Source organism: Rhamphochromis longiceps, linkage group LG23 (assembly GCF_057381845.1).
Source record: "Rhamphochromis longiceps isolate RC_006_pf linkage group LG23, R_longiceps_female_GT1.1, whole genome shotgun sequence".
NCBI classification, from domain to species: Eukaryota; Metazoa; Chordata; class Actinopteri; order Cichliformes; family Cichlidae; genus Rhamphochromis; species Rhamphochromis longiceps.
In genome coordinates, this window is record NC_140578.1 from 22803145 (window position 1) to 22818974 (window position 15830).

At 42.6% G+C, this 15830-nt stretch overlaps 1 protein-coding gene across 3 annotated transcripts in view; it reads left to right on the plus strand.

Annotated features, from left to right (window-relative positions):
- Window positions 1–15830, plus strand: part of LOC146641949 (receptor tyrosine-protein kinase erbB-4-like) — a 381415-nt gene that overhangs the window by 276492 nt on the left and 89093 nt on the right. For all 3 annotated transcript variants that reach the window (XM_085399432.1, XM_085399434.1, XM_085399433.1), the window contains exons 13-15: window positions 2486–2618; window positions 8225–8318; window positions 15112–15266. In XM_085399432.1, coding sequence (XP_085255558.1) covers window positions 2486–2618; window positions 8225–8318; window positions 15112–15266 — 382 coding nt within the window. The remainder of the gene's footprint in view (window positions 1–2485; window positions 2619–8224; window positions 8319–15111; window positions 15267–15830) is intronic.

Below are 15830 nucleotides of genomic sequence, written 5' to 3' on the forward strand. Positions count from 1 at the left end.
CTTTTTGGACTAGTTCATGTGAAAGTTACCTGCAATAAAGTAGACAGGATACGTTTAGAGTATCTTTTAGAAGTTTAAAGTGATTGACTCTCAGTGTGGGTTGGATTTTAACAGTATAAATGGTAAATGGTAAATGGCCTGTATTTATATAGCGCTTTACTAGTCCCTAAGGACCCCAAAGCGCTTTACATATCCAGTCATCCACCCATTCACACACACATTCACACACTAACATTATAACATTAAAAGTTAGTGTAAGTTACTCTTTAATGCTACACAGATGAACTGAGCAGTCTGTCAGAGTGAATGCGTCTCCGTTGTGCAAGTGCAATGCAAATTTCATCCACTATATAGTGCTCTAAGAAATCCTTATGATGCATGAAAAATCAGTGTACAGTAATAAAATCACTACTACTCATCCACATCAAAAGGAGTCAGCTGAGGTGGTTTGGGCATCTGACTAGGATGCCTCCTGGGTGAGGTGTTACATGCCATTCTACGAGGAGGCCCTGAGGTAGACCAAGGACATGCTGGAGAGATTACATCTCTCTCTGTTGACCAGCATAAACCCCACATAAACTGGAGAAGGTGGCTGGGGGGTGAGAGGTTTGGGTTTCAGCCAGTCCCAGACAAAAGGCAGAAGATAGATGTATGGATGAGGGAGTGACTGAAAAAGTGGATGATTTAACCACAGCCACACAATATACTAAAAGAGAGAGAAAAAAACAGCAGCCAGAGGCACAAGAAAAGGGAAAACAGTAAGAATGAGACTAAACGACAGCCATAGCCATGGTACCATTAGCACTCTAATTACCTCTACCCCAGTATTACACACTGACTTGGCCAATTTCATGGGAACTGTCATGCCTTAAAGGTATGTTAAGTATAATGCTTGCAATGGGAAGTGGAGGCGTGATGGAATGAACAACAGGCAAATAAAGGGACATATTGCTCATATGATTCCACAATACCCAGGGTAATGAGCTTATTTATAATATTTGTGAGGATTTGTTAGAGGTGGTTGCCACTAAAGCTTTCTGTGTCTGAGATGGAGATAACTAAGCCGCCATAGTTTATCACGGTCCTGCCACACTGCGGTTCATATCATTAGCCAGTTAATGAGTACGGTGTGTGTATTAGAGATCGATCGATGGCACCTTACACAGGTCTCTTCATTAGGCTCAACCCACTGTCTACGATTGACTGTTCTCCTGTTGACAAAAGGTTTGGCCCCCACCAGGCGACACTCCCGGGGATATGTGTGTCACTCAGCGATTGAGTGTGATGAGCATTATTGATTGTTGTGGTTCAACAGGAAAGGGTGGGGGGGTTACAATTATAGTGGATGTGTTCTTTAATGGCAGAGATGTGGGGGAATACCAATGTTTACTCACTCAGGTGGGCAGAAACATACAGCAGTTTGAGCTTCCGATAGCTGTAGAAAAAAATATATAAATGCAGTCCATTTACAAGCACTGACTTATCTCCTAGGCATGAATACAGAATAGATATACACACATTGCTACATTTATACACTTATAATTTGGGACAGGCAGCAATGTTATAGACATCTTAAAGAAAAGACATTCTGCCAATGAAGTCTGTGGGTTCCCCAAGAATCAACACTGACTTTCGACAGTCTTGTGATCCATTTCGCCAACTTTTTTCATCTTGTGCCACCAAGGGGTCAAAGATGAAAATGTGTTAATGTCTGTAACTTTTGCACCATTCTTAATTTTTAGATTGAGAAGACAATTGCATCAATTATTGGAACAAACCGAGTTCAGAGGACTGTACAACCAATTTTATGTTGTTAAAAAAATAACACAAATGATCTTCAGGTATACATATGTCCCTGCTATCAAAATAGGAGGCAGAGTTGCCATACAGGAAGTGACGTGAGCAACACTTCTATCAAGCCAAACATTGGTGATCCTAGGACCCAGTTCTTGCAATTGCATTTCACTTTTCACAGTCTCACTGTTTATTGCAACAATACTAGCAAAAGCCACCAACTACTTAACAATCATTGGGGAATACATGTTTTTCCTTCATGTCCACTGGTTGCTAACCAGTTGCCAACCAGTTTCTAGGTCTGTGCTGCAGGACCCTAATTTGTTTAGTACTGATATGTGTAGAGATGTTTAATAAAACTGTTAAGCACTTTGGTAGAACTTGAGAATTTTAAAGTTATTTTTGTGTACAAGAGGACAAAATATAGTGCCTGTATCTGATCGTACTGTGGCGTATCCCAAGACACAGACATTTCGAGGTGTTACGTAACCACAATATATAACTGATATATAATTGATAGCTGATAGCCAGACCAAGGATCATCAAAGATATAAGCTGGATATTAGCCACATACACACTTAACAGGTGATCGTACCCCAACACTTGTTTAATGTGTTGACACCAAACATCCTCCCTGTTGTCTTTAAAAGAAAATTATACTATTTTGACCATTTGAACATTCTCCTCACAGTCCAACAACGAATGGTGTGTGACCGAATGTGTTCGGACGATGGCTGTTGGGGACCAGGGCCAGACCAGTGCCTCTCTTGCCGATATTTCAAGCGAGGCCGTACCTGCGTTCAGTCCTGCAACCTTTTTGATGGGTGAGTAGTCGATTCATTCAGTAAAAGTCCTTTCCTTCCTCTGACACATTCTGAGCAAATGTTGTACGTGGGTCTGGAAATATCTTTGAGTAGATCTGACTTAAACTGTGAAAGAATAAAAAAAAACCAACACATTTCTGATCATTGTGGTCCCAGGAAGCTGGATTAATTCCTCAGCAAACAGCCATACGTGACAAGCAGCAGAAATAAAATCAATTTAAACTGTTTTAATGCATGAAAATGAAGTCAAAACATCCTCAAGGGCTCTGGAGGAGGAGAGTCTAATTGCTGATTGGCATGAATGTAATGAGATGAACCAATAAGGAATTTTACAGTGCGAACAGTCAGAGGAACATTTGGCTGCATATTACACCCACTGTCCAAACTCAATTTAAGTATACACCATTGTTGAAGCACATTTCATTTCAAATCACCCATTTGGACTGACAGACATGAGTGTTTACTGCACTGAGCAGGAAAATGAAGCAAGCTGTTTCCGAGTGTCCTCACAATCCACTGATCTTCGCTGTGAGTAATTGCATTCAGGTCATCCCTCTATGTTGCCAAGAGGCACATCAAAAAGATCACTGCCAACTCACCTGGGGAGAAACCCTCCTTTGTAGACGTAGTTTCCAGCCTTTTTCTTGCTGTTCTTGAATGAACGGGGAGATGCTGTGAATCGCAACACTTGAAAGCATCCATCTAAAATAAGACTGTACCGGCAGCATCTGCCACAAGATAAATATGACTTTTCTTCCAAGCGGTGTGATGTCAGGCTCGTGTTTTCCTCAGGGGAAGAGGAGAGCGCGTGTGTAAGTGTGTATGAGAGCGAGCAACCCTCGGTCATGTTGACTTGTTGCTGGTCCTTTCCTGCGCCGTTTGTGGGAAGGAAGCTTTGAAGTTGCCGGGGAAAACAGCTCATAGCGAAGGCTTTGAAGAAGACGAGGAAAGGCGCATGGCAGGGAGCGGCTGAACCACACTTGTTTCCAATACTGTAAATACAGTCAGTCACAGTGAGGAAATGCAAGCAATATTCAACAGGCCCACTTTTTGTTTTGAGTCACTGGCCTGACTTGTGGAATCAGAACATCCATAACCCAAAGGCCTGGTGTAAGAAGTGTCTACCTACCAACAAAGAGTGCTGAGTTGGTATTTACTTGCTTTTACAGTGGGGCAAAAAAGTATTTAGTCAGCCACCGATTGTGCAAGTTCCCCCACCTAAAATGATGACAGAGGTCAGTAATTTGCACCAGAGGTACACTTCAACTGTGAGAGACAGAATGTGAAAAAAAAATCCATGAATCCACATGGTAGGATTTGTAAAGAATTTATTCGTAAATCAGGGTGGAAAATAAGTATTTGGTCAATAACAAAAATACAACTCAATACTTTGTAACATAACCTTTGTTGGCAATAACAGAGGTCAAACGTTTACTATAGGTCTTTACCAGGTTTGCACACACAGTAGCTGGTATTTTGGCCCATTCCTCCATGCAGATCTTCTCGAGAGCAGTGATGTTTTGGGGCTATCGCCGAGCAACACGGACTTTCAACTCCCGCCACAGATTTTCTATGGGGTTGAGGTCTGGAGACTGGCTAGGCCACTCCAGGACTTTCAAATGCTTCTTACGGAGCCACTCCTTTGTTGCCCGGGCGGTGTGTTTTGGATCATTGTCATGTTGGAAGACCCAGCCTCGTTTCATCTTCAAAGTTCTCACTGATGGAAGGAGGTTTTGGCTCAAAATCTCACGATACATGGCCCCATTCATTCTGTCCTTAACACGGATCAGTCGTCCTGTCCCCTTGGCAGAAAAACAGCCCCATAGCATGATGTTTCCACCCCCATGCTTCACAGTAGGTATGGTGTTCTTGGGATGCAACTCAGTATTCTTCTTCCTCCAAACACGACGAGTTGAGTTTATACCAAAAAGTTCTACTTTGGTTTCATCTGACCACATGACATTCTCCCAATCCTCTGCTGTATCATCCATGTGCTCTCTGGCAAACTTCAGACGGGCCTGGACATGCACTGGCTTCAGCAGCGGAACACGTCTGGCACTGCGGGATTTGATTCCCTGCCGTTGTAGTGTGTTACTGATGGTGACCTTTGTTACTTTGGTCCCAGCTCTCTGCAGGTCATTCACCAGGTCCCCCCGTGTGGTTCTGGGATCTTTGCTCACCGTTCTCATGATCATTTTGACCCCACGGGATGAGATCTTGCGTGGAGCCCCAGATCGAGGGAGATTATCAGTGGTCTTGTATGTCTTCCATTTTCTGATGATTGCTCCCACAGTTGATTTTTTCACACCAAGCTGCTTGCCTATTGTAGATTCACTCTTCCCAGTCTGGTGCAGGTCTACAATACTTTTCCTGGTGTCCTTCGAAAGCTCTTTGGTCTTGGCCATGGCGGAGTTTGGAGTCTGACTGTTTGAGGCTGTGGACAGGTGTCTTTTATACAGATGATGAGTTCAAACAGGTGCCATTCATACAGGTAACGAGTGGGGGACAGAAAAGTTTCTTACAGAAGACGTTACAGGTCTGTGAGAGCCAGAGATTTTCCTTGTTTGAGGTGACCAAATACTTATTTTCCACCCTGATTTACGAATAAATTCTTTACAAATCCTACCATGTGAATTCATGGATTTTTTTTTCACATTCTGTCTCTCACAGTTGAAGTGTACCTCTGGTTACACTTCTTAAAAGCTGCTAGGTGTAGTCCCTGACTGGTTGGCAAAGATTCCTGGCAGTTTCTGGCTCCTGCTGGGTGAAATTGGTCGAAAACTACCGTACTATCTATTTCAACTACTATCCGCAGGGCAGTACAACTTGATAAAGTGCGAAACAATGTAGACAGTTTGCCTTCCAAGTAAAAGTTGTGGCACTGAGGCACTTTTTTCTGTAAAAGTGAACTTTTTTTAAATTTCTGGCTTGTGTTGCATTTTTCACAGTTTGCAGCTCAGAGAGTAAGTGCACAGTGTTTGTAGATGAGTCCATCCCTTCATTTCAAAATACGACTGCAGCAACATGCGACTGACCAAACTTTTTACCAACCGCTTCGAATACTGGTCAAGGAATCTTCCCCAGTGACTGGAGTTTGCCATGGGGTCACTGTGTAGAAGTAGATACAAATACAAATACAAATACACTGTTGAATTGTTGAAGAAAGTCATATCATCTGCATAAAAAAGCCACATCATGGCATATCTAAATTGATTTTTAAAAAAAAGTGGGTACAGCCAATACTGTTCTGTTACGGTATGTGAGTTATATATAGTTTTCACCTTTAAAAAATCATTTTAGTCTTATTTCCACAGTCTGTACACTAATTTAATGACTGGATATGGACAGCAGATTGTCATAGCGCTGCTTATTTTCAGCACTTTTGCTGTATGCAGCATAGATTTGCTTAATATTTCACTTTGTTCTGAAGCTACTGAACTGTATATCTCTCAAGAATTTAGTGTTAGCTCATTAAAAATGTTCTCGGGATGGTGATTTTAAACCTTAAGATTCTTCAGCTCGTTCTTCTTCTGTGTTTCCATTGTTAATGAGAAGAGGCACTAATTCCCTTCAGTTTATACGTCTGTTGAATAAAACAAAGAGAGAGCAAAGGAGTTTGGGGGTGAGCAGGGAGGACTGAAATGCAATCCCACTGGGGTTGGGGGAGGAGGGAGGGAGGGAGTGAGTGAGGGAGGAGCTGAATGGGTTTAATTAAAAAAAATTTAAAAAGTTGCTTTGGTGGGTTGACCGTGCTGTGGCTATTTGGATGTTTGGATTTCTGAACAGCGGCCACAGCCCTGCTTAAATTCCACCAAAACAGGACTAATCCCCCATCAGGTCATCCCCCCAGTGGGGCTTTGGCGCGCACTACCAGCTGTGAAGGAGGCCAATCAGGAAGAACGGCTTTGAAGGAATGGAAATGACCCCAGAGAGCATGACTGCAGAGGTCTTTGTCTCTCACCCATTCTGCTCCATGTATCTTTTCTTCCACCTCAACCAAGAAAAGAGATATCTCTCCGCTGCCTGGGCCTTTTTTCCCCCTAAAGGATTCCCCTGCATAGTGCCTCGGAGAGAGGAATCTAATTTATTTTGGAACAAGGGAAAAAAAGCTGGGGGAGAAATGCAAAGAGAGCTATGGGAGTTTCCCACTGAAAACATCATTAATAAAAGGACCATCTGTAGCTTACACACTCTGCTTTTTGGATGTGTCAGACAAACTGCTGTGATCATAAAGAATCAATAGGACCATTTAAAGAAAAACTACCCTGAAATAAAGGCTCAGCAAAGGGAAATCTGGGATTTTATCTTCATTTTTATTGCCTTTTAATGTGAGCTGAACACTAGAGTGTCAGGATGTTTAGTTTCTCTTTTTTTTGTTGCTTTTAAAACTACCGAGTCTAAAAGGTTTTCATCTAATATTACCCACATGAAAATGCATAAAAACCCACATACCCGCAGGAGATCCAAAATTCTCAGTGCCACATCTTATAAAAACAGCTCACAAGGAGGAATCTGTGGACTCTTTATTCCACCCCAATAGCATCACATGCAAATATGAACAAAATCATGCACGTGCACGCGCGCACACATACAGTCCCTTTCATTATCCCGCTGCTGTGAGAAAGAGGTTTGTTTGTAACTGGGCGAATCCTCCTCTGAGAGCGTCTGTCCTCTGCATTGGCTGATCGATCCCTCTGATGTGAAAAGTGGTTTTGATCGGCAGCAGTTGTTATTGACAGCAGCCTGCCTCCGCCCGCCCGAGACGCCGCACTTCAAAAGTGAAGATAATGCGCTGATTCGGACACAAACAAGACAGGAATTTTTAGATTGAGAGTATGCGAGTGCACACACACAGACACACACACACACACACAATCACGCACAGAAACACACCAATATACACATATAAGGATTCAACAGTAAGGCCTGGGGCTATGTGGAGCTCCTGCCAGGGTAATTGCAGTGTATAAACCCAATATCGAGCTCTATTGTTTACTTTCTTTCCCCTCAGAAGCGAAAAAACAAAACCAACATAAAGTACACATTAACCGGTTGACTGAAGCGTTTTAGACGTTGCAGGAACCGCAGTGATTCTTTGATAACGGGATGAAAAGAAAATGTGTTTGGCTTTTTTTTCTTTTTCTTTTATCACACACTCCCTCTGTCTCTTCACTCTGGTCCTATCAAAAGCAAACTCCCTCTCTAAATGCCCTCTCCGTGGCCTTTCATACCATCTTTCCCGTTCCTCCTTCCCTCCCACCATCTCTTCTCCTGCTTCCTCCACCTTCCACACATCCCCTCATGTTTGCCTATGATTTAAAAAGACGTTCATTATTCATGGACTTTCTCTGTAAGCATATTGACCATACTAAGCCGTTAACCTGGTCAAATAGTTTTAGGTAGCTCGCTGCCCTGCATGCCCCTTCAGCAGAGGGCACTGCATCTTGGAGATGACCCAGATAAACCGGTTGTTGTATCACACTTGATTTTGTTGAAAAAGGCCTCAATGTACAGCTCGTACTTGCGGCATGCTCTTAATCAATATTTCACTGTGCTCTCAAATCTATAATACATGCATTCCTATTTTCATTTTTCTTATTTATCAGGGAAGAGCGTGAATTTGCCAATGGATCCGTGTGCCTGGCGTGCGATAGCCAATGTGAGAAGATGGATGGAAACACTGTGACATGTCTCGGTCCGGTAAGACCCTCAGTCTCAACTTCCTTTTTACTTAAGAATACATTTTATAAATACAGGAAATAAGCTGTTTAGATTAAAACCACTCCTCATTTTTCTGTGCGAGATAGGGGACTATCTTCTACGTGCCAAAGTGGATTTCCAACTTATTTTGCTGTGTTTTGCACACAGGATTTCCGAAGATATAAGTACTGTTTGCAAAGGTGAATGGTAGTTTAATGGGAGGGATGATAAAGTACTGTAGCTACTTTTGGAGGCATGCTTTTGGCAAGCACCCATGCACACAGTCAAAAAAAAAGCAAAATGAGATTAGATTCTGACCTTCCGGTAAAGTCACTTTTAGAATGATCGCAATACGACTCTCCAAAATGTTTCCTTGCTGAAATGTCAGTGGAGAACATGCACATCTGCATGCATGTGCACAGAAATTGTACGCAGCAACACCAAATGCAAACAAATCTGCTCATGCAAGGCTGCAGCTGCATCATTATCATGCTAGGGTATACGCCAGTGCTCATATCAAACCTGCAGGGACGCCCAGAAAAGGTTGCCAAACGTCTCAGGAGTTGCAGGATGATTAAAGGGATTGGAAAGCAGAAGAATCCACATATGCCAAAAATAATCTCCACAACATAACTGCGGTAGTTTTTGCTAAAATTCCTGTGAATTACTATATATTTTCTGTACTTTGTACTTGTAAAAAGCATAAAAAGAAAATATAGTAAGCTGACAAATCAGTCTAGATGTTGTAACTGAATACAGATCTCAGGACATGATCAGAATTATTGTCAACTAAAGTCTAGAGACTGGTCAACGACCCTCTGTCAGCGATGTGTATTCCTTGACCGTTTGCTAAGCGGTTCCTTGAGGTTGCTGGCTGTTGACAGGTGAAATCCTTCACAATGAGGATGCTGTACCAAAACCCTCCTTGTGATTTGTTTGGTTACCAGCAGATTGTTTGCAGACAAGTTACTATTCTTCATATAAAACTACAGGTGATTGCAGCAATCACCAACGAATTCCCGAGGTGTGGTGAAAGTTCGAACCAGAAACAAAGAACATTTCCCTTCAGTGGAAAATGCGTGCCTTACTACAGCAATTTTTATTTTGAAGGTGAGACAGCTCACCTTCAAAATAAATATTTTTAAATATACATATGGATGACACCAGGGGCCAGAAAAAATACTGAAAGAGCAAGACATGAATTCAATTTCAGCGTGATTCAATTCAGTTTTATAGATCTAGCACCAAATCATAACAGCAGTTGTCTTCAACTGCTTTATGTTAAAAGGTAAAGACCCTACAATAGTACAGAGAAAACACCAACAATTAAACAATCCCCTTTGAGCAAGTCCTAGGCAACAGTGGGAAGGAAAAACTCCCTTTAAAGAGGAACAAGTTTCCAGTAGAACCAGGCTCAGAGAGGGACAGCTTTCTAACACGATTTGTTGGGGTGAGGGGAGGAAGACAGGACAAAGACACTGTGGAAGAGAGCCAGAGATGAAATGAGATAAACATGACTGAGTGAAGAGGAAACACTCAGTGCATCATGGCAAGCGCCCAGCAGCCTAGGCATATTCTACTGTAACTAAGAGAGGATTCAGAGTCACCTGATTCAACTATAAGCGTTATGAAAAAGAAAAAGTAGAGAGGGTGTCTGTTTCCCGAATCCAAACTGGGAGCTGGTCCCACATCCTATTACAGCACTGCACTCTGTTCCAGTTAGCTCAGTAGGACGACCCATTCTCTCACAGATGTTTATAAAGGCAGACTGTATGGTTAGGTACTTGTTTTTATACGCCTCTGTCAAATGGATTGAAAACACCTGAATTCAAAGATATGGCCATTTGTGCATATTGTGTATGTGACTTATTCTGCGTTATCAAGACGTGCGAATTTGAAACCAGGTACATCCACGTGGTTATGAGAATATCCTTGGAAACTTTTTCTGAGCTATTTCAAAACCCCTGGACTAAATTACTTGTGCTCACATACAGTATAGAGTGATTACATCCAATAATATCCATTACAATACTGTTATTTAATTAAATTACCTGCTTGTTGTTTTTTTTCTTTACTATGATGAATTCTGAATCCTGGTGGCATAAATACTGTAGTGGGACAAATGTGGGTACGATCTATAACTGTACAGGAAGCTGATTTTACAGCGCAATGTTTCATTACGAAAAAGTTGCATCTAATGTGCAGCATGACTTGTTTCACGGATTCTAGTGACTGTGTGACTAACCTTTTATGACTGTCTGAGGGAGAGAATAACAGATGAAGAGAGAGAGAGCAGCTCCTCAAGGATGCGCAAAGGCTGGTGACGTTGGGATGCTGGTCACAGCTGAGCAGTGAATAACACCAGAGTCAATCATCCACGGGTGCTCAGTCACACGCAGACGCACATGCGCAGTGTCCACGGACATACTTAAATGCATTCGGACATCTGTATGCATCTGCCCTGCTCACACACAGACACGCAACTACGCAAAGTGAGCATAATGTTTATTGATGGTGTGTGTCTAAATGTGTCAAGTGGTGAGAAGCTGTCCATCAGGTCGCCGTGGCTGTCGTTAGCAGCAGAGCGTGGAGCTGAAAAGCCCAGCCGCCAGAATGCAACTTGTTCTTCACAACACACACATACACACACCTCTGTGCAATTTTAAGCTTACACTTTTGTCAGCACTTCGTGCACACGCACATAGACATTCACACAAAGTGTACAGTCAGTTTTCCGCTCCCATTCTAACTTATTCATGCTCCTGCTGCAGCTGAGCTCGTGTTCACTTACCTCTTGTCGTCTCCTCCATCACTTTCAGTGTGCACTTTTTTTTGGCACAACCTGACTCCCTAACCGTTTTCCCAGTTTTATCAGGGATACAGTGGAATAAATTCCAGGCACTTTAGCTCAACATGGATTATACTGCCAAAAGTGTTCACTCTCCCATCCAAATCTTTTAATTCAGGTGTTCCAATCACTTTCATGGCCACAGGTGTATAAAATCAAACATCCAGACATGCAGACTGCTACTACAAAAATGTGTGAAGGAATGCATCACTCTCAGTAGCTCAGTGAATTCCAGTGTGGTAATGTGACAGGATGCAACCTGTGCAACAAGTCCAGACGTGAAATTTCCACACTACTAAATATTCAATCGTCAACTGTTAGTGGGATTAGAACAAAGTAGAAGCTACACTAAATCACACTGGGGTCTGTGGATGCTGAGGCACATATTGCACAGACGTCACCAACTCCAAACTCCACGTGGCCTTCAGATTAGCTCAAGAACGGTGCGTAGAGAGCTTAATGGCGCAGGTTTCCATGGCAGCATGGCTGCATCTAAGCCTTAGATCAGTGCTTCCCAAACTTTTTCCAGCCACGTACCCCTTGAGACATGTCACCCTCAGCCGCATACCCCCTACTACGAACGACTCTTAATTAGTGTCTATAAATACATTGCAATATCGCATGCATAAAGATAAATACTGCACAGTCGATTATTTCTCACCACCAAATGAATTTATCAATATTTTTTTAGTAATGACAGAGTTTTAATAACAAACTTTACTACTTAATACTAGCAGTGTATCAAAGGATTTATTAGAATTCACTTTTTTGTCGAGAGCATAAAGGCCATGAACTTTCATTAAACAGAACTTTATTTAATGTGATGGATGTGCTTGAGCAGAGGCACACAGCTCTTCAATGTTTGGCTCAATTTGGGAAAGGCTGAGTCTTAAATCGTTTTCCACACAAAGTCTTGCTCTGTATTTTGTTTTCATGTTTGTTAAAGCAGAAAATCCCTTTTCGCATAAGTATGTGGTGGCGAAAGGCATCAGAGTCTTGACAGCGCGCTTAGCCAGCGCGGGCTGTTCAGTGCGCAGCCCTATCCAGAAATCCGCCAGGTTCTTTTGAGCGTGTTCAACTTTTAGAGATCCATCTGTGGCGATTTCAATTAGGCTCTCCTGGTCAGACGGTGATAACGAAGTAGGCACGGCGGTGAACGGGTGACGTATCCAATCATTTGAGCCGTCCGTCTCTGGGAAGTATCGGCGTAACTGCACCGCCAGCTCCTCAAGGTGCACGTTACATTCGCGCTTTACACTTTTAGATAGTGTGAGATCATTAGAGCACAGAAAATCATGCAGCACAGGAAAGACTTCAGTGTTGTTTGTATCCAAGCAGTTCTTCCAAAGGTTTAACTTCTTTATCATGGCCTCAACTTTATCTTGAACATTGAATATAGTTGCAGAAACGCCTTGTAATCCGAGATTGAGCTCGTTCAGACGAGAAAATATATCACACAGATAAGCCAGGCAGGTAAGGTACTCTTCATCATGCAAATGTTCAGACAGCTCAAAGGGATGGTTACTGAAGAAAACTTTAAGTTCATCCCTCAACTCAAAGAAACGGGTCAGCACTTTCCCTCTAGATAGCCAGCGAACCTCTGTGTGGAGTAATAATGTCTCATGCTCGCTGCCCATCTCATTGCACAACGCAGTAAATAAGCGGGAGTTCAGCGGCCTGGCTTTCACAAAGTTAACCATTTTTACACTTGTGTCCAAAACATGTTTCAAACGGACAGGTATTCCCTTTGCAGCAAGAGCCTCTCGGTGGATGCTGCAGTGTACCCAGGAGGCATCTGGCGCGACTGCTTGCACACGCGAAACCACACCTCCGTGTCTCCCAGTCATGGCCCGTGCGCCATCAGTACAGATGCCAACACATCTGTCCCACACGAGTCCATGTGTGTTCATGAATGTGTCCAGCTTTTGAAAAATATCTGCGGCAGTTGTCCTTTGTTCCAGCGGTTTACAGAACAGCATGTCCTCCTTGATGGTTCCTTCATGAATGTAGCGCACATATACGAGAAGATGCGCCAGGCCAGCCACATCCGTGGACTCATCTAGCTGTATTGCATAACATTCACTGTGGCGTATGCGCAGAAGTAGCTGCTGTAAAACATTTTCTGACATTGCATTGATACGCCGTAAGACAGTATTGTTTGATGATGGAATGGACTGTATCGTCTTTTTTGCCTTTTCCCCCAACATTGTCCCTACCATATCTAAAGCAGCAGGGAGAATGAGGTCCTCCACAATAGTGTGGGGTTTGTTGTTTTTAGCCACTCTGTAACTGACCATGTAAGATGCTTGTAGTCTGTTTTTATTCATAAGATCTGGCACCTGAATGCAGGTTTTACTTGTTGAAAGTGATTTTAGCTGTCGCTCAAAATATTCCCTTGGTTTATTTTTCAAATGGGGATGATTTGTCTCTAAATGTCTGCGCAAAAGTGAAGGTTTCATTGAGTTCTGAGACAATACTTTTGCACAAATAACACACTGTGGCCGGGGAAATCCACCAATATTTATACACGTAAACCCCAGCGAAATATAATTGTCATCATATTTGCGCTTCTTTGATGAGGTTGTGTTACAGTCCGTGCTGTCATGCTTTCTCCCACTTTGACGCTCCGCATCAGACACTTCATCACTTTCCACATGGCTGGCTCCAGCTATGCTAGCCACTTGGCTAGTAACCACAGATACATCCCTGCTAGCACTGCTAGCATCCAAATCTGACGAACACATTGTTGTTGAACAATCACCTGTGCGGTCACTGGAAAATGCATCTTCAGATATGAGCTTATTGGTTGTTGTGGCCGGTGTCTCTGTGGTAGGGCCTTTTTTTCTTGTTAACCACTTGTCCATTTTCGCGCTGCACTGAATGCTTGGAGGCAACTTCAACTGTTAGGTGTCAGTCATTTGGGCAAATCACGCCCATGTATTTTGTCAGAGCTATTTTTTTGCTGAACACCAGAGGGTGGTATATAGTCATGTATTTGACAGGCAAAAAAAACTGCATTAGCGCAAATTTCGGCTTTTAAAACTTTTGATCCCCACTCCAACCCCAACCCACGCGTACCCCCTACAGCCACTTGCATACCCCCGAGGGTACGCGTACGGTAGTTTGGGAACTACTGCCTTAGATCACCAAGGGTCGGATGCAGTGGTGTAAAGCAACCCACCACTGGACTCTAGAGTAGTGAAGATATGTTTCCTCGAGTGACGAATCTTAGTTCTCTGTCTGGAAATCAAATGGAAGAGTCTGGGTTTGATGGTCGCCAGGGGAACAGTACTGGTCTGACTGCATTGTGCCAATTGTAAAGTTTGGTGGAGGGGGGATTACCTTAGATCCAGTGAAAGAAACTCTTAATGCATCAGCATACCAAGACATCTGTGGGAACAGTTTGGGGGTGGTACCTTCCTCTTCCAACATGACCAGTGCACAAAGCAAGGACAAATGAATTTGGATGAATTAAAGCAGAGCCTATGAGACAGGCCTTTGTGTCTGACCTCATAAATTTTCTTCTGAAAGAACAGTCAAAACTTCTCATAAACACTCTTAAACCTGTGGTAAGCTTTCCTAGAAGAGCTGAAGCTGTTATTGCTGCAAATTGTGGGCCAACATCACATGGATAAAGAATGGGAGGTCACTCAAGTTCATGTGTGTGTTAAGGCACACGAGCAAATACTTTTTGCAATACAATGTATAAATCATTGCTTGGGATTCATGTGGGATTATCGCTGTATGAATTTCCATGAACTTTTTCTTAACTTTATTTTTCTCCACTGGTTTCTTTTAGCTCTTCACCCATTATTTTGTTCTTGTTTTATGTTATCTCCTCTTACTGCCACCTTTACCTCCTTCTTCTTTATTCACCCCTTGTCTACCACCCTCTTTGTAACCCATCTTCTCATCTCGCTCCTCCTTGTTGTGCTCTCCTCACAGGGCCCAGACCAGTGTGTAAAATGCCTCCACTTCAAAGACGGCCCTAACTGCGTAGAGAAGTGCCCCGATGGGCTGCAGGGAGCCAACAGTTTCATCTTCAAATACGCCAAGGCCAACAACGAGTGTCATCCCTGCCATGCCAATTGCACCCAGGGGTAAGAGAGGGATGATACATAAAGATGTGTCTATGTATAAAAGTTAATCCGTTTCTTTCAAGTGTCCACTCGCCTTCATAGTTACCCTGAGCAGCTTCTGGCTTTGGTGCTTTTATGCTGTTAAAGTTTTTTAGCCTTAATTCTAGCATTATGAGTGAGAGAGGGTACATAATCATCTACACCACGAATATTCTTAAATTGAGTTGAATTTGCCACTTTATATCCAATTAGCTACTCGTGTATTTCTTTAAGGCATAATGTAATTTAAAAGGCTGAGTTTCGTATTTAAAAAATAATCATATAGTTGTCACAGAACAGGACATTAGAGACTAAACTGTTTTGTTATACTAAGCTATAAATATGATTAATTCTGCTGTAAAGTTGGGGATTTTAACATGGGGTGTATCATGGCTCACTTTTGAAGTTAGCCTCAAGTGGCTATTAGTAGTGTCTTGTTTTGCATATAAGTAGTGGGTTTTAAAATTGGACTAAAGTAATAGTTTAACTTTCAGAAAATATACAGATTTGCTCTCTTGCTAACAGTTAGATTGACAGCACCCTCAT